The sequence below is a fragment of the Populus euphratica genome, unplaced genomic scaffold, assembly GCF_000495115.2.
Source record: "Populus euphratica unplaced genomic scaffold, PopEup_1.0 scaffold50.1, whole genome shotgun sequence".
Taxonomy (NCBI): domain Eukaryota; kingdom Viridiplantae; phylum Streptophyta; class Magnoliopsida; order Malpighiales; family Salicaceae; genus Populus; species Populus euphratica.
In genome coordinates, this window is record NW_011499870.1 from 306,030 (window position 1) to 326,574 (window position 20,545).

General features: G+C 34.5%; 4 protein-coding genes across 6 annotated transcripts; 2 read left to right on the plus strand and 2 right to left on the minus strand.

Moving 5' to 3' along the window:
• Positions 1-1,122: 1,122 nt before the first annotated feature.
• Positions 1,123-5,214, plus strand: LOC105127016 (uncharacterized). Of its 2 annotated transcripts, none has more exons than XM_011028089.1 (8): positions 1,123-1,205; positions 1,529-1,706; positions 1,869-1,931; positions 2,203-2,269; positions 2,391-2,491; positions 2,741-2,785; positions 3,345-3,818; positions 4,743-5,214. In XM_011028089.1, the coding sequence occupies exons 2-8, from the start codon at positions 1,578-1,580 to the stop codon at positions 4,911-4,913; spliced, it is 1,050 nt and encodes a 349-aa protein (XP_011026391.1). In that variant the 5' UTR covers positions 1,123-1,205; positions 1,529-1,577; the 3' UTR covers positions 4,914-5,214. The 2 variants fall into 2 exon arrangements, with proteins under 2 accessions (XP_011026391.1, XP_011026390.1); XM_011028088.1 differs by lacking the exon at positions 1,123-1,205 and adding an exon at positions 1,214-1,370.
• A 1,087-nt stretch (positions 5,215-6,301) lies between these two features.
• LOC105127017 (gamma-secretase subunit APH1-like protein) lies at positions 6,302-9,974 on the minus strand. Its single transcript, XM_011028090.1, has 6 exons — positions 9,695-9,974; positions 9,135-9,290; positions 8,382-8,467; positions 7,667-7,792; positions 7,343-7,470; positions 6,302-6,917 (listed from the first exon to the last, which is right to left on the minus strand). The coding sequence occupies exons 1-6, from the start codon at positions 9,805-9,807 to the stop codon at positions 6,792-6,794; spliced, it is 735 nt and encodes a 244-aa protein (XP_011026392.1). The 5' UTR covers positions 9,808-9,974; the 3' UTR covers positions 6,302-6,791.
• Positions 9,975-11,573: 1,599 nt separating this feature from the next.
• On the plus strand, positions 11,574-14,256 carry FTA (farnesyltransferase A). Its single transcript, XM_011028091.1, has 5 exons — positions 11,574-11,869; positions 12,192-12,301; positions 12,724-12,844; positions 12,993-13,088; positions 13,405-14,256. The coding sequence occupies exons 1-5, from the start codon at positions 11,642-11,644 to the stop codon at positions 13,840-13,842; spliced, it is 993 nt and encodes a 330-aa protein (XP_011026393.1). The 5' UTR covers positions 11,574-11,641; the 3' UTR covers positions 13,843-14,256.
• A 517-nt stretch (positions 14,257-14,773) lies between these two features.
• On the minus strand, positions 14,774-20,035 carry ATNTH1 (DNA glycosylase superfamily protein). 2 transcript variants are annotated; one of them, XM_011028093.1, is made up of 11 exons: positions 19,809-20,033; positions 19,576-19,688; positions 19,425-19,488; positions 18,937-19,005; positions 18,149-18,267; positions 16,971-17,037; positions 16,660-16,751; positions 16,370-16,507; positions 16,187-16,291; positions 15,709-15,792; positions 14,774-15,246 (listed from the first exon to the last, which is right to left on the minus strand). In XM_011028093.1, the coding sequence occupies exons 1-11, from the start codon at positions 19,951-19,953 to the stop codon at positions 15,103-15,105; spliced, it is 1,140 nt and encodes a 379-aa protein (XP_011026395.1). In that variant the 5' UTR covers positions 19,954-20,033; the 3' UTR covers positions 14,774-15,102. The 2 variants fall into 2 exon arrangements, with proteins under 2 accessions (XP_011026395.1, XP_011026396.1); XM_011028094.1 differs by lacking the exon at positions 14,774-15,246 and adding an exon at positions 15,255-15,416 and having other exon boundaries at positions 19,809-20,035.
• Positions 20,036-20,545: the final 510 nt, after the last annotated feature.

The following is a 20,545-nucleotide window of genomic DNA, read 5'->3' on the forward strand; positions in this document are numbered from 1 at the left end:
GATTAGACAACTACTTTTAACGAGGACTTCCCCTAAAACTCACAATTCCATCAATCTCCCTCATACATTTCTACTATTACCAAATTGCCACCAAAATTATAATTGAATCAAATATTTCTTTTTTGGGACTTTAACGTTAGAGGATTCCAAGTTCACGAGGTTATTTATATTTACATCCATGCATTTATAAGAAATATTTTTTTTTCTCCTATCTTTAAAATAGCTTATACTTTGTAGAATACTGTGGGATTATACTCTTCATGTTTTTTTATTTAAGTAAATTTTTTATTAATTTTTTAGTACTTTTTTAATTATTTAGATATATAGATGTCATAAATAAAAAAATATTATTTTAATATATTTTCAAGTAAATTTTTTTTGAAAAAACAATCTAAATACATTTCTAGATTTAAAATATTAATTAAAAAACCTGTGAATTTTTTTTTAGATATAAAGGACTGTCCATTTATGTTGTTCAGAATCAAAATCCATTTTTCACATATATAGTCATATCATTTAATTTTATTTCATTTTTTATATGCAATTGGAGTATTCAAGTGTGTTTATATTCAAATATCCTATAATTAAAAAAAATATGATTTAACTAATTCAACTATTCACCATGTATTAGGTGTTTCTTATAAAATTAATTTAAAGCTTGGATTATTTTATGGATGGATGGTTAGGTTATATTTTTTTATAGAAAAAAAAAAACCCTGAAAGCTTAAGGTATATTTTATTAAAAAATCATGAAACAATATTATTTTAATTAAAAAAATTAATTATAAAGTAGAACTTCATTTAGAGTAAGTTTTGGATCAAATAATATTAGAGATCGACATGCGGAAATGGATAAATTTTACCCCTATCTGAAAAGTAAAAATTAATTAAACAATAATTGATTGATGATAATAAAATTATTTTTATATTTTTTCAATATAAATGTAGTTTAGTATTGTAGTAATTTTTTATTTTTACCATATCACATTAAAATAATAATTTGTGTAATCAAATAATTTTTTTTTTACATGGAATCTCACATGTAATTACAATTTAAACTTTGATTTTGTATAGATTAAAATTAAACTTAAAATAGTATTAATGGAGATGTCACGTAGTTTTACTCGAGTACTTTATCGTAATTAACTAAAATGTTGCAGTTCCAGCTGAATCAGAAGCTTCCTGGTGTTCCCTATTGGGTTGCGGTAGGCTATGTCAAACCTACTCCTTTTGACTTTGATGTCTTGAAATTTCAGTGTTTTCTTGATCTTCAAGCTCTCACACCTTAAAATATAATAAGGGCTTCTTTTAAAACAAGTTTTTCCATAGAGAGCAGCTTAAAAAATCACTTCCATTTTTGCTCTTACAAGGTAAAGTTTTCGTCTTTACCTTGTTAGCTTTTTTGGGTCATTTTTAAATCTTGATTTTTGGGTTTCTTATTGGTTTTTTGGTGAATTTGATGATTTATGATCTGGTTTTGTTAAGGTCTTTTGTTGTTGGTGATGACAAAGTTTTGATCTTTTTGCAGATTGTGTTGTGTCTTAGAGGATTATTTCTTAAGGAATTATACAGGAAAGATGCGTACCCCATCTTTGCTTGCACAGTGTTTACCTGGTTTGGTACCTCAAGATAGAGGAAGCAATAGTGTGTCAACTGTTTTAGATGTGGTTCTTCCTACACCAGCTGTGGAAGTTCTCCCTTCAAAGGTATGTTTTGTTCGTCTCTTAATTGTTATGTATCATCTATGTTTGGCTTGAATCTTTGGTGAAAAATGAAGTTTATGACTGGAAATTTTGAAATTGCTGATGGAGGAGGGGGAGCGAAAGTTGACCTCAAAATTGAATCATACATTGTGTTTTATTGTGTAGATGTTTCATCCTTCCAAGTATGCTGGAGAGAATGTAGAATTCCAAGGCCTTAATGTGTTTAAGGTATGCAAAATCCTTGTTTGATGGTTATGTAAAAATTGGCTGTCTTTTATGTCTAAGGTCTTAAAAAATAAATGGGAATTTGGTTCTTTGAAGGAAAGTGCCTTGTGTAGTTATTGTCAGGAAATTTTCTGTGTCAGTTCCGGCAGTTATATTCGAATGTTTCAAAATCTACTTTTTCTATGTAATGTTTATTTGCTTGGTGGTCCGAGTTGCTTGCTTAGTGTTCCAAGTTACAGGCTTTGATTGAATTTTTTTTTTCAACCTCTTTCAGGGTAGAGTTAGTGTTGCTGATATTATTGGGTTTGTTGGTTCTGAGACGATATCCTCAAAAACTGATGGTCAGTACATACACTTCCAGCTTGCATTGAAAAGTGAAAATGCTTAGTTCAATTTATCTGCTGCTAGATATATGAATTGATCGATTATAATTTAAAGCCGGAAACCAATGTGGTTTTGCAGGGTATCTGAAATCTTGGGACAACTCTATTGATCTTGTTAATGTTCTCAAGCATGAAATTCGAGATGGACAACTGAGCTTTAGAGGCAAGAGGGTACTTGAGGTAATTAAATTCGAAAAATGCTTGCTACTTATAATTCATGCTTTGTGTTCATGATTTGAAATCTTCCTTTTTTTCATTTTATAGTCTAAAACAAAAACCTGCCACAAGAAACCTTGATAGTCCCCTTCCCTGAAAGTTTTGGTTGTGATGGCTTCCTTTCTGTTTTCTACTATGATGACTCTCCTTTTCATTTGAAGTAATTAACAAGATGATCTGACAGTTTATTTCTCCACTTGGTGATTGTTACAGCTTGGTTGTAGCTATGGTATTCCAGGGATTTTTTCTTGCCTGAAGGTAAATGCCATTTTCTTATTAAATGTACCCTTCAATAGAGATGATTTTTATGCTACTAAAACATTTGTAGATGTGAATGCATTAACATTGTTCCTTTTGGCCCATTAACTTTTATTGCCTTTTGATTTTTTGAATTTTGAATGTGCTATCCTTTTTCCCATAGTACATCTTGTGCAAATTTTGCAAGTATCCTTGAATATGAAGTACTATTACGTGTAAACCAACTAATTTCAAAGTTCATCCATGATGGTTTAAATCCATACGGCGATCCTGATTTAATATTACGTACATATCTATATTGGTTCAGATTTTGCCTTTTTTACTCAAAGACCATTCTGAAATATACATCACACACTACAAAAACTTGGAACCATTGACATGATTTTTCATTATGAGAAGGTCAGGATTATCTGATTTCAAATATCATTCATAACCTTGTTAGTAGTGAATTAAATGGAACATGCATAAATCTTCTCTTTCTCAAGATAGGTGTAAGAGCATGGGCTTTTGAGGATCTATCTGTATTCTACCTGTTGAAGCTAATTAAGAAATTTTACAGGGTGCTTCTACAGTGCACTTCCAAGATCTGAATGCAGAAACTATAAGGTGCACAACCATACCAAATGTTCTTGCTAACCTTGAGCAAGCTCGGGACTGGCAGAGCCGACAGCTGGAGAGTCCCCTGACTCCATCAAGACAAATATTGGCACCGTCAGTGCACTTCTATGCTGGGGAATGGGAGGAACTCCCCACAGTCTTATCTGTTGTGAGGAATGATACATTTGAAGTGACCACAGGGATGAGCCTAAGCTTTTCCGAGGAGGATTTCTTGGATGGATGTAGTAGCCTAGATGGTAGCATCATTGGTCAGGAAACTTCCTCAAGACGACGATCAAGGAAGCTTTCAGGAAGCCAAGCATGGGAGAGGGCTAGTGAGACAGATCATGGAGAAGGGGGATATGATGTTATTCTGATGACAGATATCCCATACTCCTTATCTTCTTTGAAGAAGCTGTATGCTCTCATTAAAAAGGTTAGTTTTTATTGGTTTCATGTTGCTTGATTCTTTGCTTTGTTTATGAAATCCAAATTTCATATTATTTTGTTCCATGACTAGGTTGACAGAATATATATGGTATATTTATGGTAAGTTGTTAACAAAAAAATAAGATAAACAGTGGAAAACATTTTTATTTGGTAATAAGCCTGCAGAACTTGAAACATGACTTCATCCACATTTAGGAAAATTTGTGGAAGGATCATGAACCTATGAAATGAAATGGAAGTAATTGAATGAAACTATGCCAGTCTGTTTTTTTTTACTAATTCCACAGACCTTGAAGTTAACAACTATATAAGCTTCCAGTGACTCTGAGGTTTGTGGGACTCGAACTAGTGACCACCCTGAGGTTTGTGGGACTCGAACTAGTGACCTCTAGGGAGCAAACTTAGAGCCTGACCAGTTGAGTTACACTCTTCAGGATTGACCTGCTAGTGACAAGTGACAACCTTGGCAATGAAACAACAAACAGATTAGCTATTAAGTTTACCATCTCATAATGCCAATATCCTGCACATGAATACAGGATTGGAAAATCAAGTTTTCTGTGTTGTTGAGCTTATGCTATACCTACAATATTATCTTATGTTCTGTCTTGTATGGAAATATAATCTCGCTGAATGAACTTGTGAATTTGATGCTCATTTGTATTGAACATGGGCAGCTAGACTTGTTAGTTCCATTCACAAACGCTGCTTAACAAATTTGATCAACCACGCAGATGGTACCTTTGTCGATATCTTTTTAAAGTGATTTTTTATGCACATTCAATGTGGAAAGATGTTCAAGTATAAAGTCCCATTTTGTAAAATTAGAACTCAAAAAATTGAGTTGCTAATGGTGTTGGTGTTTATTTTTATTATAGATCCGTTCTTAACTCTTGTTTTGCTTGACCAGTGTTTGAGGCCTCCATATGGAGTCTTATACTTGGCAACAAAGAGAAACTATGTTGGTTTCAATAATGGAGCACGGCAGCTAAGAAGTCTGGTAGACGAGGAAGGCATATTTGGAGCCCATTTAGTTAAGGAGATGACTGACAGAGATGTTTGGAAGTTCTTTTTCAAGTGAACAAAAGCTCAAAACTCAACAAAAAGTACCCGCTAACTCATCACAAATTAAGATTTTATTTGTTTTGATATTGAATTTGTATATCACAGATCACAGATATCATCATTTTTTTCTTTTTTTGATTCATAATAATGGAATCAGTATTTTAAATTTTTGCAAGTGTGCAGCCTCCTGCTTATTCCTTTTGTAATCCCCTTTCCTCTTGCTCCTTGTTTATCCTTTTTGCTTAGATTCTTCACGTCTAGCTTGTATAAAAAGAATATTCTAAGGATGTTATATAATTCCATTCGTTTTTGTATAATATTATTGGCTTTCAATCAGTTCCATATTATGGAAATGCAACCATAACTTTTGCTTTCAGTTTAAATTTATTGTCAGTGTTTCGTGTAATTCCATGTATCCAAAGGTGTTAGTTCCAAGAGATGTACTACAACGTGCAGTTCATCTATGAGTGGTTTCCAAGTCCAAACTATATCCGATGCTCTTTTATCTTTCTTTTTATTTTTATTTTTTTGAACTATGTTAGAAAGGAAAAACACCCCGAGGCCATGCTTGAATCTGCATTTTGTTCCATGGTTGGATTCACTCACTCTAGCACGACAATTTTAAGGGTCTATTTAAAAGTATAAGTATAGTTATGATTATAATTTAAAGTATATTTTATTTGAAAATAAATGTAATAATATTTTTTATTTTAAAAAATTTATTTTTAACATCAATACATAAAAACAATATGAAATTACTGAAAAATATTAATTTTAAACAAAAAAAAATTAAATTCTCCTGAAACAATGTTCGGCACCAATGGCAAAGACACCCTAAAGCTTTTCTTGCCAGATCCATGGCTATAACAAGTTTCTTATTTGACCGTTTCGAGCCTATATTTCTCGGTTGTTGATGGAATCTTCCTATCAAACCTTAACGTTTACTGTTTGAATCAGTCTTCTTGTACGGGAGTCAATGATAGACTTTCCAGAAACAAATTTGGGTTTTTCTTCCGACCAACGTGTCAAACTTCGTGTACAGTGGCGGCACGCCAGCACAATTTTTGGTTATTTGCCCTGAAGGATGGTGTGGTCGACAATGCCATGATGGGAGAAGATACGTGATAGTTGAAAGTCTTGAGATATTGTCCGACTGCCATAGACTCCCCAAGGATGGCATGTCTCAACGCCATAACCAACTTGGATGCCTCGTGCAATTTGTTTAATCATGGAAAATTATTCATGAGCACCATTTCTGGAGCTTTAAATCGCAGCTGATTCTGGACAAGTATCAATAATCCTTGATCCACATACAGCATTGAAAAGAAACTCTCTAACAGACTCACAATAGCTTGATGACTGGGAAGCCAAGGTAGTTCAAAATATAAGAAAGACATTTAGTAAGAAAGGATGCATAAAGCTGTCATCCGGCAATGTATATGGTCTGTAGAAGACCGTCTCAGAGAACAGTTAACGCTATTCAAGATGATGAATCTCAATCGGCAACAATGCAACACATTTACATTATAAAATTTCTTGCATTTATAGTGAGAGTTGCCAAGTCAAAGATTAGCAGTGGTTGTTCCATGCAGCATAATACAATGTGCCTTGCAAATAGGATCATACCATCGCCCAGTACCCCAAACCTTCACAAGGAGTTAGCAGGCACATCCATGGTCAAAGACACGATGCACAGACCAAAAGAAAAGAGGGGGGCAAAACAGATGTTGGTAAAAAAGTAATCCTCCATTTTGCAATATGCCTGTATCGTACAAAACATTTATTTCCACAGAATATACTTACCCTTGATGCTCCTGCTTGTAAGCTTTCACAGGAGAGTCACACATTGTCAAGGTAAAAGGGGGGGACCTTAACAAAAATCGCCTCCTATACATTACTGCCTGGTTTCTGATAATCTTCTCCACACCATTTTCCCACAATGCAACACTGTTAAGACTGTCATAAAATAGAGGAGAGGAATGCCAACCACACAACCCCCAGAAGCAAAATTCACCAGTGTCTAAGAAGGAAACAATAAAGAAGTCATTAAGAGTTGTTCAGTTTGCAGGAAAATGTGCAGGTCATTAATCAACGAGAAGAGTTTTTCAAGTTATGTGTCCAAAAACTTGACAATATATCCTCCAAATCAACAAATTTAGGAGCGAGATAGCTATTTGTACACAGATTAAATGTTTTATAAATTAATAAGCCCATGTCATCATACTTAGAGCCTCTCGACCTATGAAGTTAATCGAGATGTACAAAATTAGTAATATCAGGAGGAAAATCTATGGATCCAGTTTAAAGCCCATCACCTGGATGGCCACATCCATGTAATATTCCAGCATAGATGTTAAAGTACTGCTGTTTCAAGACCATGTCATGTATTTAAGTCATAAAGCACACAGGCAATGATTTTAGATATGTAAAAGAGAGGGCTTTTACCACCATTCCTGCAACAAGGTGAACTGCAGGGACAAAATATTGATCCACTTTATTCCCTTCGGCATACCCATTGAATGCAATGACCATTGAGAGAGTGTGAATGGTAACAAATGCAAGAGCAATAATTGCTGCAATTAGTAAGACAAAATTAATGTCAGCTACCAAGAATTCACAATGAACTTACAGAAAAGTCCATGTCCACAATCCCTTGAGGATCATGATCTACTAGGTTGCAAAAAATAAAGAATGAAGCACAAAGATTGCAATGAAAATATGAATTAATTAACTCCATTCCATCTAAAGAAAGTAAAAAAATGTACTAACCAGAAACAAGAAAAAAGGGTAACTGTGAACACTTGTCAACAAAGAATGTTGCGGGGCCAAATGCTGGTGTTAGCAGGCTAAGACAAAAGAACACAGCATGGGCTACACCATGACCTAAACCACCAGCTGCACAATTTCATTTAAAGTTATATCAGCTTGCATATCACATTAGCAAGAAAACATGCTAGGGGACCATCAGAAATAGCCAGCCGATGGTAAAAAAATAAAAAGAAGTTATGGGTGGCAGGTCTGCAATCTGCACCACACCTTTATTTCACATTTCATTGCAATATTGGAAGATTCCTATGCTTTTTTTCATTCCTTGTTGACCTAATCACATGGTTTCACAAGTCCATGTAGATTAAAATTCACTACTAAGTCAGGGTCTTCTAAAATACAATACAATCACAAGTTTAGCACTGATCATAATTACAAAACCAATTGTATTCTAGGAGATCAGTCAATAAAGCAAAAAGGTTGTGCTAGGACATTGCAGCATGAAATATCAGCTTTTAGTTGGTGCTTTCCAACAAAATCCCCTGGGAATCTGTCCCAGAGACGCAAACAGCAATGCTGTGACAGTAAACCAAGTTTTGGCTTTAAATAATAACAATAACATAGAATGACAATCACAGTGCCAATTTGAGGTTTTAAGTTATGGACTGTAGCAATTCTGGCAATACTAGTGGGATTCAATGATGTCTGCAAAGCATACCCAGAGCAATTAGCATCTTGTCAGTCAGAAATAGGCGTGGTTTCGCAAGTCTGTCAGCAAAAGCATCCAATATATCTTCTAATCGCCTGCATAAAGTCCATCGCAAACAATGTTACCAAAAACCAACTGAGACTTCATCGATTCTCAATCATCAGCTGCACAAAGGAAAAACTGCAAACTTCATAGACATCAGTATCTGAAGTGGATTTAAAAAATTACTATTCTTTATTACATATTATTTTGCACATTAATGAAAGGCGGAGAGAGAAAAAGATGCAGTTGTAGTTTTATCCAAATGAATGCAAGAATGCAAGTGCAAGGGAGTGGGAAATAACTGGGATAGATTCCACATGAAGGTAACCAACAGCTCAAAGATTTAGCAATTTAGAAATGATTTCCTAGCTTTGCAAACACAAACCTCAGAGTACGTGAATCATCTGCAATATATCTTAAGTAGGCAAAACATTCACAATAGATCTCTGATCAATTGTTTATTCTGTCTTGTTCTCACATTGATTTTTACGCTTTACATAAGAAACTCCACAAATTTTCTCCAGAAAGCTGCCAGCTTGTGAACTTCACTTGCAAAGTCAAGTAATTTCACAATCCGAACTTATCACATTTCATAGACACATCATCAACAACATTAAATGGAAAATGAACAATAATCCATCATAATTATGAAGCAGAAGGTTTTGGCAAAGAAATAACAAGCACGACTATCTCAAAACCAGAAGAAAGCACCGAACTTACTTGTAAAATTTCCAAAAAAGAATCCGAAGCCCTTCTTGAAAACTAACTGACGTGAGTATAAGAATTGCAAAAGGCCACCATGTAGTTGATTTCAGAGGAAGAAAAGCCCTCCATACTCCAGCTAGCACAATCAGACTCATAAGCCATAGCAGGGTACTACAAACATCAATAGCCAAAAATCCCATCACTAAAAATACATTACAATTCACAACCAAACAAGAAAAACAAGCAATTAGGCAACATTGTCACTTAAAAAGGACATTCTCCAAGATACAATGTAGATAACACAATAAACTACGCATTACCCATTTCTGTTAAAGGAAACATATTTTCACTTAGAATTCAAAATCTCGAAAAACCTACGAGAAAAACCACTCAAAATAAATATACATTAAAACCAATTTCAAGCAAAACCCGTTTCTTCAAAAGTTCAAAACTTTTACTTAAACCTCTAATTACCCAAAATGAATCCAAACATCCCATAATTTATATCAATCTAAAACACACAAACGATAGGGAATTTAAGCTAAAAAAGAGATGGATCAGTGTAATTTTGTTACCTGGAGAGAACAGTGAGGATTAAAAAGGGCTTCTTGGAGATAACGGAGATAAATAGTGAAAGAGAAGGTCCTAATGCTAACAAAGCATACCCGATCCCTGCTGCTACTGTCATTTTTACTTTTGGGTTTTTCTTTTTTCAGAGAAATCTCAGGTCCTTATGGCAATAGGGGAGATAAACGACTTGTCATCCTTTTCTTCTATGAGATCTTTGAGAAAATAGAAGGGTTTAAATTTTAAAATCACCATTTGCCCCTCTGCTGTCTCAATTTGATCTGGTCAGCCACCTACATAAAAGTGACTCTCTAATTAACCCGTTTCATTGATAAACCCGGCCCGACCTTACAGATTAACCTAAAAAATCTATAATTTAAAGCTTAATTCTAGTTAGATTTTAACTTTTAAGTTCAACTGATTTTAGCAATAACCTAGCCAAACCTAGCTGATTTGGCTAGATTGCCTTTACCATATTTAATTTAGAAGTTTAATCATGATCCGGTTTTAAGTTGAATTAATTTTTTATAATAACTCAGTGAAACTTGGATTCAGTCACATTAACTTTACAAACTCTATTTAGACCAACAATATAAATATAAAGAAATTTAAAAAAAAACTTAAACAATATTTTCTTTTGAATAAAAACAATAGGTGAAAGTTAATTCAATATTTTAATAACATTGATGCTTTTCAAGATAGATGTTTAGAAAGTTTTTATTTATATTTGATTAATATTAAAATTTAATTTATAGCTTATAAAACATATAAAAAATTACATTGAAACTAAAAGTTTATTAAAAACAGTTGAGGGTTGCTTTTTCCCTTCTCTGTCATCTTTACAGTGAGAAGTGAATTAATTCATTCTTTAATGTTGTTTACTATTCATGATACAATCTAATTTAATTTAAATCTAAATGTATTCAACCGGTTTAATTTAATAAAAAAATTTAATTTTTATTTTTATTTTTAATTATGTGTTATTCAAAAAACTAATATTTAATATTATTCAATAGTACTAGATATATTAAAAAAAATCGCATAATAATGTAATATTTGTAAAATTTAATCATAATTCTAATTTTATTTATGATAATATTTTATCTGATGTTATTACACGTTTAAAAAACCATGAAAACTGTATTAATTGTTGGTTGTATTTTATTCATGATAGAAATATAGATAGTTTAATAGAATAATATTTTATATTTTATATTATTTATTAATATTTAAATTAAAAATTATCAATAATATATATATATATTAGTTATTTTATAATTTTAATTTAAAAAATATTTATAAACTAAATACATTAAATTATTTTTTATTTAACTTTAATTTTAACTATAGTTGTCCTCGCAGGAAAGCTTCTAGAGATGTTCTCGCAGGAAAGCTTGTAGAAATGGTTTCCATAGTTTTCTAGATCACTGGCTAGTCCAAAAGGATAGCTAATGTATGGATAATTGGATATAGCCGCGTGAAGATTGGGGGCAAAAATTATTATTATTACTATTAGAATGGCAGGTCCGAAAACAATGGTTGCTTGACAAGCAAGGAGAGGCCTTCCTTTAAACGGGAACGCGATCATAGCATTTCGGCTTAATTACTTTTAATAATTGAATCTTTCACGAAACCTATAAAATTATTTTCTTTAACCACACATTCCCATGGCACATAGAATCTAATTGTTAATAGCTATTTTGTATTGTTGTTAAAATATTGTTTATTAAGAATTAAAGTTTTTAAAGTTTTTGAATTTATGTTAAAAATAAATTTTAAAAAAATAAATAAAAATATTATTTTAATAACTGATATATATATATGTGGCCCCCATATAGTTAAGTTCTTTACTTTCTCTTTGATCTTCGTTCCCAAGTCGAGCCCCATATTGTTAAGTTCTTTACTTCTCTTTGATCTTCGTTCCCAAGTCGAGCGAAGACAGTACTGTCAAAGAAATGGATGCAGAGGAGCACATATTGCGGCTCAGCCAGGATCCAGAGTGGGCAGACTTGACACCAATCCCACAAGATGATGGACCAAACCCAGTTGTCCCCATCGCTTACAAGCCAGATTTCATTGAAACCATGGACTATTTCCGTGCTGTTTACAAAGCTAATGAGTTTTCTCCTCGTGCACTTCAACTCACTCATCAAGCTATTCTCTTGAATCCTGGAAATTACACTGTAAGTGTCCCACTATTTGTTTTTGTTTACTTATGTGTTGATTGTTTGTGCTTTGGTGGGGTTTTTTTTTGTGTGGCCCTATGGGTTGTTTGTTTTGTGCTTAAAGTTCGTGTCTTTTTTGGATTTGTGTGGATTGTCTTGGTTTTTAATGGTGCTTAGGATTGTGGGTTTGTTTTGTTTTTGCAAAAATATTGTAAGTTTTGTAATGGATTGTGTCTTGATTTGCAACTGTTTTGTTTTTTGAACGTCTAGGATGGGCTTCTTCGCCAATTATCGATGTAGTGAGAGACTTGCTAAACTGTTTCTATTGTTTGTTTTGAAGGTGTGGCATTTCAGAAGATTGATACTTGATGCATTGGGCATAGACTTGAATGAAGAACTGAATTTTATGTTGGGGATTTCAGAGAGGAACCCCAAAAATTATCAGATATGGTGAGCAAATATATCTTCCTGTGAATCTGAGATGATTCTATTCACAGATTAGTTGATTAAGTTACCTTTAAAGTAGATGGTGCTTGCCACCTTGAGTGGTGTGGTTTATAGTTCGAAAGAGTATTTTAATTAATTCTTTGAGATCAGCTGTAATTTTTAATGTTAGAAGCTTCTTTCTTTTTGTTTTTTTGTTTTTTTTGAAGTTTTCATCGTCGGTGCAATTTATTTAGGAAAGCTACTCAATTTGATTCGACACTCGTTTTTATAGACAGGGTTGGTGGATTAGTAAGGTTCTTTGAAGGATGTCTGTAGAAACCCCCGTAGGCTACCTAATCGGTCAATGTCAAGAATTTTCTCGTTTTTAGTTATTAAATGATCTTGTAAATTCTATAATGTTAATTGTAATAATGGATTTTTTGCAGGCATCATAGGCGGTGGATTGCTGAGAAATTGGGAACTGATGCTGCATCTAAGGAACTTGAGTTTACAAGGAGGATGCTTTCTCTTGATGCCAAAAATTATCATGCCTGGTCTCATAGGCAGGTTTGTTGTTCTCCAATCACCCCATCTTATATTAGATATGTGTCATAGAGCTCTCATTGGTATGATATTTTTCAATGTTTGTCATTCTTGTACACATCGTGTATTATGGTTTTAAGTAAATTCTTGATTTTTTCCTCTCCTGGTGCAGTGGGTGTTGCAGGCCTTAGGAGGGTGGGAAAATGAACTCGACTACTGTCATCAGCTGCTTGAAGAAGATGTTTTCAATAATTCTGCTTGGAATCAAGTAAGTACAAGTTTGTTTTGCACATGCTGTTTTTATCCTAACCATATCATAACAAAGATGAAGTGTTCTGTGCGTATCTTAATTATATATTGAGTCCGTTATACTGGCATCATGCTTATAGACTAATAATAAAAGAAAGGAAGAAGGCGCCTGATTTACAAGGTTTCTTATGTTTCCACAGTTATTTAACATTCAGCTAACTAGTCAGAAACTTTTGGTATCACATTCATTTTACCTTTTTTGTGCTTCCATTTTGCATATATGGTTCTTCCCTTTTGGCACAACAATTTATTTTTATCTGTTTGTTCCATGACAGAGATATTTTGTGGTAACTAGATCTCCCCTCCTGGGAGGCCTAGAAGCCACGAGAGAGTCAGAAGTAAAGTACACTATTGAGGCCATTTTAGGCAACCCTGGGAATGAGAGCCCATGGAGATATCTTCGCGGCCTCTACAAAAATGACCCCAAGTCTTGGATCAGCGATCCTCAGGTTTCTTCTGTGTGTTTGAAGGTTTTGAGTGCTGAAGCCAACCATGTCTTTGCACTGAGCACACTTTTGGATCTTCTCTCCCATGGTTTCCAAGCTAACCAAGAGTTTAGAGATGCTGTAGATTCTCTGAGACCTTCAAACTCCGACCCAGCAGATTCTGACTTAGCAAAAACAATTTGTTCTATCTTGCGGCATGTGGACCCAATGAGAGTTAACTATTGGACATGGCGCAAGAGCAAGTTGCCTTCGGCAGTCTCTGTATAGGTGAAGCACCCATCTGTGGCTTTCTATTGTTAGTTTATAAGAGATGGTTATTGAGGACAAGATGGTAGCGAGGACCGAGGGCATGGTTTTGAAAATGGCGTTCTGGTGACGTGAATGATTAAAGAGTACGGAAAACCCCAATCAAATTTGATTTTGGCTTGGCATTCTAGTTAAACTTCTTTCAAGGCCAACTAATTCACTCAAACATCCACCATATTTGTAACTGACTACACCTTGTGTTTTTTTTGTGGTGTGTTGCATTACTAGACCATAAATTCAATGCCGTTACACTTTTATAATACAATGGTGCTTGACATTTGTAATTTTGTATTGCCTGAAACTGGTAGTAGAAAATTTCTACTTATGGTAGAGATGTAGCGGAGATGCAATATGAAGTAAAATTGCATGTATTTATTTTGCTTCCATATGATGTACAGAATGCCTTTACCATTGCTAGCAATTTCTGGTAATGGCATGTGACGGAGGGTTATAGTGAATCTGCCTTGGTAATCTTGGGGGTCAAAACTCAATGCTGCTCTTACCAGAAAATACGGAAGGGCATGCCTGAGAATGAAAAGTTCCACTGATTTGATTTTCATGCCTGCATTTTTGGAAATACTCATTGAAGTTATGACGAAATGAATCCTCAACTACAATACATGACCATTAGCTCTTATAATCAGTTTCAGAGTACAAGGTCCCCAAGAGTCTCTAGGTTAAGAACTTGAACATTTAGTAAATCTTCTTAAATTCAAGCCAAGAGATGTTTGAAACTAGAGATTTCTAGTAGAACAACATAATTTAAAACCATGAAAAGGGTGGAGGAAGGGATTGGGGATTGAGATTGAGATTGGCTACTTGATTGGATGGACCAAGGCCTGTTGGGTCTCCATTGGACCGAACTAAATTTTCAGAGAACAAGAAAACACAATTTGCCCAAAAATTTTATACCATTAATGAAATGCTTTCTGTTAAATGTATGGTTAAAGAAAAGCAGAATAGATATGGATTTGATTACATCGTTACATATACGAGTTTGTTTAAGAGAGCACTCATTCCCCTCCCAAAAATGCATTGCTTCTATCGCCTTGCCAATAAAATGTGGGCAACATCTTTTGCCTATGCTGCCAATGAAGCACCAACATTTGATACACAGCAGAATGCCACAAAACAGAATAACTTAAAACTATACTTCCTCGGCTATTGCAATGCAAATACAAAGTAAGAACGGGAGGCCAAAAATCAAAACCAACTAGTGTTTTAGAGCTTTTTGCTCCCACCGGACCTTTTCTGCTTGGATGTCGGACTTGAGGTCTCCTTGAATGCAGATGGACAGAACTCACTTATGCAGCACATTCCACATCTAGGTCTAAGTGGAGTACAAATTGTCTGCCCAAATCCCACCTGTTCGATTCCATAAGCAATAAATTACATTCGGTTAATATCCCTAAAATGCCTATGAGTTTATATTACGGCTAGACAGTAACTGCATAACATTGAAAAAGAGGAATTGTGCAGCTGTTTTTGCACCAGTCAAAGACGTAACATGTCCTGGGGCACTTGCTACTAAGCCACAGATAAAAAAACAGTACACTAGGAGGCTCAGATTAGCCTACCATAATCTTTTGTTGCACAACTCCAGAAGACAGCATAAATAAACAAGGACATTCCAAGATTACAAGTTTTTCAAAATGCTTCAATAAATGGAACACCAATTTGACATGCACCGACTTGCATATGTACAGTTGAGAACACTAGACATGCACATGTTGATAAGAGCACTATATATCTGCTTTCACTTCAGCCAATTATTTTTGTGAACCTGTGTGATGCATGTTTGGGTGTACATGAATTAGCTACACGTACCAAAAGAGGGTTTATTGGAACCCATTCGTCCTTTGGAAGCCATAGCTGCAAAGCCTCTCTTGTTTCCTCAGGAGTTGAAGTTTTCTAGCAGTAAGGAGGGAAAAAAGGACTGATAAAAATGAATATAAACACAGAGAAAGAAGCATAAAAACTTAGTGCAAATATATAAAGAGACAAAGGGAGACACTTTATGATGGTAAGTTTCATTTATCTGATTTGTATTCATCATAAACAGTAGAGGAAGCATAATTTGATAAATGTAGCTTTATCTGTTCACACATTACAAGGTCACAATCTATGTAGGCCTTTGCTAGATCCTCGAAATTATACTAAATTTGGAACTCTTACAATCATCATTTAATGCCCGATGCATTTCCTTGAATCATTGGAACTTCATAACAAGTTAGACCCAGAAAAGAAAAGGAAATCAGGAGTAAAATCACACAAAACAATCATCAGGAAATGCATGGGAAGGTACCTGTTTTGTGCCTGGCCGTGCCACCCATCCAAGGCGGTTGCAAATGCGGTGCACATGAGTATCTACACAAATCCCTTGAACATTGTTCCAAGCAATATTCATTACCTAAAGCCCCACACACAAAAAACTTTAACAAACTAACCCAGCATCCTTATTATAAAGATTATTTACTTAAGGCCATACCAAATGAGCCATCTTTGGTCCTATCCCTGGAAGGGACAGTAAGTCCTCCAAAGAGCTAGGTATATCCCCGTCATACTTTAAGAGACAAATTTTTGCAATTTTCTTCAAATTACTAGCTTTTCTTGTATAAAAGCCAACCTGAAGAAAAAGTATAAATAACCAAGGCCACAAATTGTAATAATAATAGTAATAGTAATAATAGTAAATAACCCATTTATTTAGATGCTGAAGGTCTCAGTAAAACAAGATAGCTTCCCCTCATCTGTTTGTGTTGTCGTGAGAACACATACCGGGTAAATCAAGTCCTTGATTGCTGTTTCATCAGCTTTGTCAATGGCATCAGCAGTAAGCAGATTGTTTTGCTGAAGACGCTGAATTGCTCCTGCACTCAAAACAACCTATCTGTGAAACAGCAAATAGCATGACATGCCACATGCAAGTTTTCAGGTAACTGAATATTCCCAAGCTCTTAGAATAATATCATGATTGAAGACGCACACAAATGCAATTTGGAGAATAAGAAGTTCTCTTGAACAAACAAGAATCAAAATAAAACATTTTTTAATGATGATAAACTTATTATCTCTTGGTATGAACTTGCCATGAGTAACATGATCTTTTGTTTGGCTTGAGAGAAGTGCCGACGCCAAGACCGCAAATCTTCTTTCCTAAACAAAAGAGAGGAGTTAAAATAACATTATACTACCAAATTCTAAGAATTTAGAACCCACCAAAAAGCAAGTATTTGATACGTAATACAGGACTTTGGAAGATAATCAGAAATGAAATTGACAGCAACTATTTTGTTAAAGCTCCAAACTTTCTGTAAAACAAGTCAGAAGATAGAGATCACTGAAAATGCTGTCACAGAAAATCCACAAAAACTCATTTATCAGTCAAATACAAGAAATTGATAGCCAATCCAAATGCACAGAGATAATTCTCCACAGATAATGAGTCAGAATTGGTTCTAGTTTCTTGTATTAGCGCAACATTTTCAAAGCTAAGAATAGTTGACAGTGGTGACTCTTCTTTTAAAATGACCAAATGATTATTCTTCAAAGCTTCATGCCAAAAAAAATCAGTTAAAACTAAAGCCTAAACGGGGTAGTAGTTTTTTATAAGAAAAAGAAAATCCAAAATAAAGGAACAGGCTCCGTCGCAGTAAGCTGAAAGGTCTCCCAAAGACTGAACAATAGGTATAATCTATTACAAATAAAGCACCTCCTTCAAAAAAGAACAGCTACAATCTCTGCAGATGGAGGCACCCATTAAACACGCTCACATATCTAGAGATGTAAGTTTACAATATTAGCAAGTCTTGAAGAGCTTCTGAGCCACCTCATGGGTGGTCTGCATAGCTACCAAGCAGACACTTTGAGACCTAAGGTCTACAAGCTCTGCAGACGGAGGCACCCATTAAACACAATCAAGTATCTAGAGATGTAAGTTTATGATTTTAGAAAGTCTTGAAAAACTTCTGAGCCACCTCATGGGTGGTCTGCATAGCCACCAAGCAGGCACTTTGAGACCTAAGGTCACAATATGCAACAAAATGGGACATCTAACAAAGTTTCTCAGTGCGACAGCTACATAAAATTACAAAAAAAAAAAAAGCCATAAACTAATACAATCAGAAGCAGAGGCAAGAAATTATTAATAAAAACTAAGAGAGAAAGTAGGGGACCATTTTGCTAAAGTTTTAATTACAGAAAAAAAAGGTAATACTCATAAATATGCTTTTGTTAGAGTAATATGCATAATGGAAATGAACAATACCTCAGGAGGGAGAGAAATGCCAGCTTTCTCACATCCCATGGTGTCTACTGGTGCATCTTCAGAAGACCTCATTTTGTGAATCCCTTCAAGGACTTTGTCCCAGTTGAGAGGTGGTTCACCTTTATCAAATAAAACATATCATTACCAACAAGCAACAAAAGAAAACAGAAACAATATCTACATGTATTCCTCATTTAATATATCCCTATCAAAATCCTGCCTCCTCTAAATATTTCTAAATATCAGATCCAGTTACACAAACTACAAAATTCTAAGTCAATTGACAATGTCAACTAATAACCCACTTGAATATATGATACTGATAAAATTAGCAAATATGGAATGTTTGTGATTAACACGGACAATGGCTTATTCAAATGATTGAAGCAATACGCCTCTTGTCCTTTTTTTCTAGTTACCTAATTATATCTGATATCAAAGTATTGCTTCAACTGTATGCTAGCAGAATATACCTTCAACTGCATGCTTCACCCAACAAATAGTATTTGCATGAAAGTAACTGCCACCCTTAACCCTGAATCCCTATTCACTGCCTCTCAGATCTTTGATTCTATGCGCTTTATAAATGCTTTTATGAGAGAGATTTTCCATGGGTTTAAGTTATGAGAATCTGGATCACTCATTAGTTTCTTTCAACCAATAATGCTCCCACAAGAAAATGTTTTTCCATCCACATATATATGGAAAACACAAATATCTTTACAATACTCTCCTACCCTTCACCTGCCAAATCCAAAATGAATTTGACACCTTTCAGTTCTGCGTACCTGCTGACCTAATAGTAGAAGCAGCTTCACTGTCCACAGGAAGCACATTTTCGGTAGATTTTAACTTGCCTGCAGAACCATTTCTAAGAGAAATCAGTTCTCTTTATGTTATGAACAACAAACCATATGATAGTATAACATTTAAAATCCATGTCACAAGCTTAACAATTTTGAACTACAGACCGTGCACTTTCAAGCAAAGCACCTCAGGCCAAGAATAGGTATGAAGTACTTTAAAAACAGGAAATTTTCACCTCAACTTCACGCGACATAACATTCCACACTCTAAACATCCTCGAACTCAAACAGAGGTAAGGAAAGCACATTAAAAAAAAAGTCTTTAACTTTACTCTAAAAACAAGCAAATGAAAACTAACCCACCACACCCCAAGCAAATTTCTCAATCAAAGTTACCCACTTTCTCTTTTTATCCTCTCCTACTTGAATTCCAGGCCTTTACAACCTTTGCTAAAGAAGGTATCACTTACTTATCAAGGCAGAACCATTTCCTTTCTTGTATGCAAATTCTTCAATGTCGGGTAAAGAAGATAACTACACCACAAAGATTAATTGAAGTTATTAATCCTGTAAAAACAATAACATTATATATAAAAAAAAAGACACGAAAAAGACTCTTACTTTCTGCTTCCTGGGCTCTACTTTAACCTCCTTTTCAGCAGCCTCAACGGTGGTTTTCACTTTCCTTTTCCTCGCAAAAACACGAATTTCTGGCACAGAAACTTCATTGGAACCTGTTATTCATGAACAAAAGATCAAAAGTGTATCCTTAAAAAACAAAAAAGACTCAATCTTTAATAACAAGCACTGAAATAAGGACATTTCAGGGGTTTAAGGTTTTGGTTATCTCTGACCTGGGACTGTGTCTGAAGTGGAAATGTCTGTTTTGGATTGGAGGGATTTAGAGGAGAATCTTGTGTTTGGCATTTTTTTACATTTGACGATGAGCCCGATTGTCGTATTTAGTGAACAAGGAACTCTGATGACAGCTACAGGCATTTTGGGCTTCTTTTTTGGGGAATATAGAGAGACAGGGGAATTATATTTATTTCATTTTAAAACCTCTATAGATTTTGCTATATTATTTATTTATTTTATGACATGATATAAGAGGCAGATCAGCAAATCTTCTCGATTATGGCAGCATAAATTCAAGTAATTAAACAAGATCATCTAAAGATAAATTTAATCAAGCAGTTTGCAGGAGTTGAAAGAGGTACAAAAAAAAAACTTTTGTTGGAGTTAAATGTTGATAAAATACTGATTTTTAAACTCAAGAGGAACCTCATAGAACTAGATTGGAGGAGGATACGATTTGTATATTTAATAGCTTACTTTAGCTAAGCAAGTTCGGATTATACTCATGTAATCATTACTTGCAAGATGGAGAAGGGGTTTGGAACCCTAAAATTGTATGCAAGATGAGCTTCCATGAGTGCCAACCAACCGAGCTACCAAGTTCACAAATAAAGTGGAATTTTTGGATCGAGTGGCCACTGAATTACAGATAAAAAAAATGAGTTTTAGAAAGTTTTTTTTTTTTTGTTAATTTATTAAGAATTTTTAAATGACAGGTTTTGACTGATCCCAC

Excerpts from the sequence above, each read along its gene's own strand:
- LOC105127016 (XM_011028089.1), top strand. The coding sequence starts at position 1,578 with ATGCGTACCCCATCTTTGCTTGCACAGTGTTTACCTGGTTTGGTACCT. Across the intron at positions 2,786-3,344 it reads GGATTTTTTCTTGCCTGAAG|GGTGCTTCTACAGTGCACTT; the intron begins GTAAATGCCATT and ends GAAATTTTACAG. Across the intron at positions 3,819-4,742 it reads TGTATGCTCTCATTAAAAAG|TGTTTGAGGCCTCCATATGG; the intron begins GTTAGTTTTTAT and ends TTGCTTGACCAG.
- LOC105127017 (XM_011028090.1), bottom strand. The coding sequence starts at position 9,807 with ATGACAGTAGCAGCAGGGATCGGGTATGCTTTGTTAGCATTAGGACCT. Across the intron at positions 9,291-9,694 it reads ATCCTCACTGTTCTCTCCAG|TACCCTGCTATGGCTTATGA; the intron begins GTAACAAAATTA and ends TGATGTTTGTAG. Across the intron at positions 6,918-7,342 it reads ACCTTGTTGCAGGAATGGTG|ACACTGGTGAATTTTGCTTC; the intron begins GTAAAAGCCCTC and ends TTTCCTTCTTAG.
- FTA (XM_011028091.1), top strand. The coding sequence starts at position 11,642 with ATGGATGCAGAGGAGCACATATTGCGGCTCAGCCAGGATCCAGAGTGG. Across the intron at positions 11,870-12,191 it reads TGAATCCTGGAAATTACACT|GTGTGGCATTTCAGAAGATT; the intron begins GTAAGTGTCCCA and ends TTTGTTTTGAAG. Across the intron at positions 12,302-12,723 it reads CCCAAAAATTATCAGATATG|GCATCATAGGCGGTGGATTG; the intron begins GTGAGCAAATAT and ends GATTTTTTGCAG.
- ATNTH1 (XM_011028093.1), bottom strand. The coding sequence starts at position 19,953 with ATGCCTGTAGCTGTCATCAGAGTTCCTTGTTCACTAAATACGACAATC. Across the intron at positions 16,508-16,659 it reads TCAAGGACTTGATTTACCCG|GTTGGCTTTTATACAAGAAA; the intron begins GTATGTGTTCTC and ends CTTTTTCTTCAG. Across the intron at positions 15,793-16,186 it reads CACGGCCAGGCACAAAACAG|AAAACTTCAACTCCTGAGGA; the intron begins GTACCTTCCCAT and ends CCTTACTGCTAG.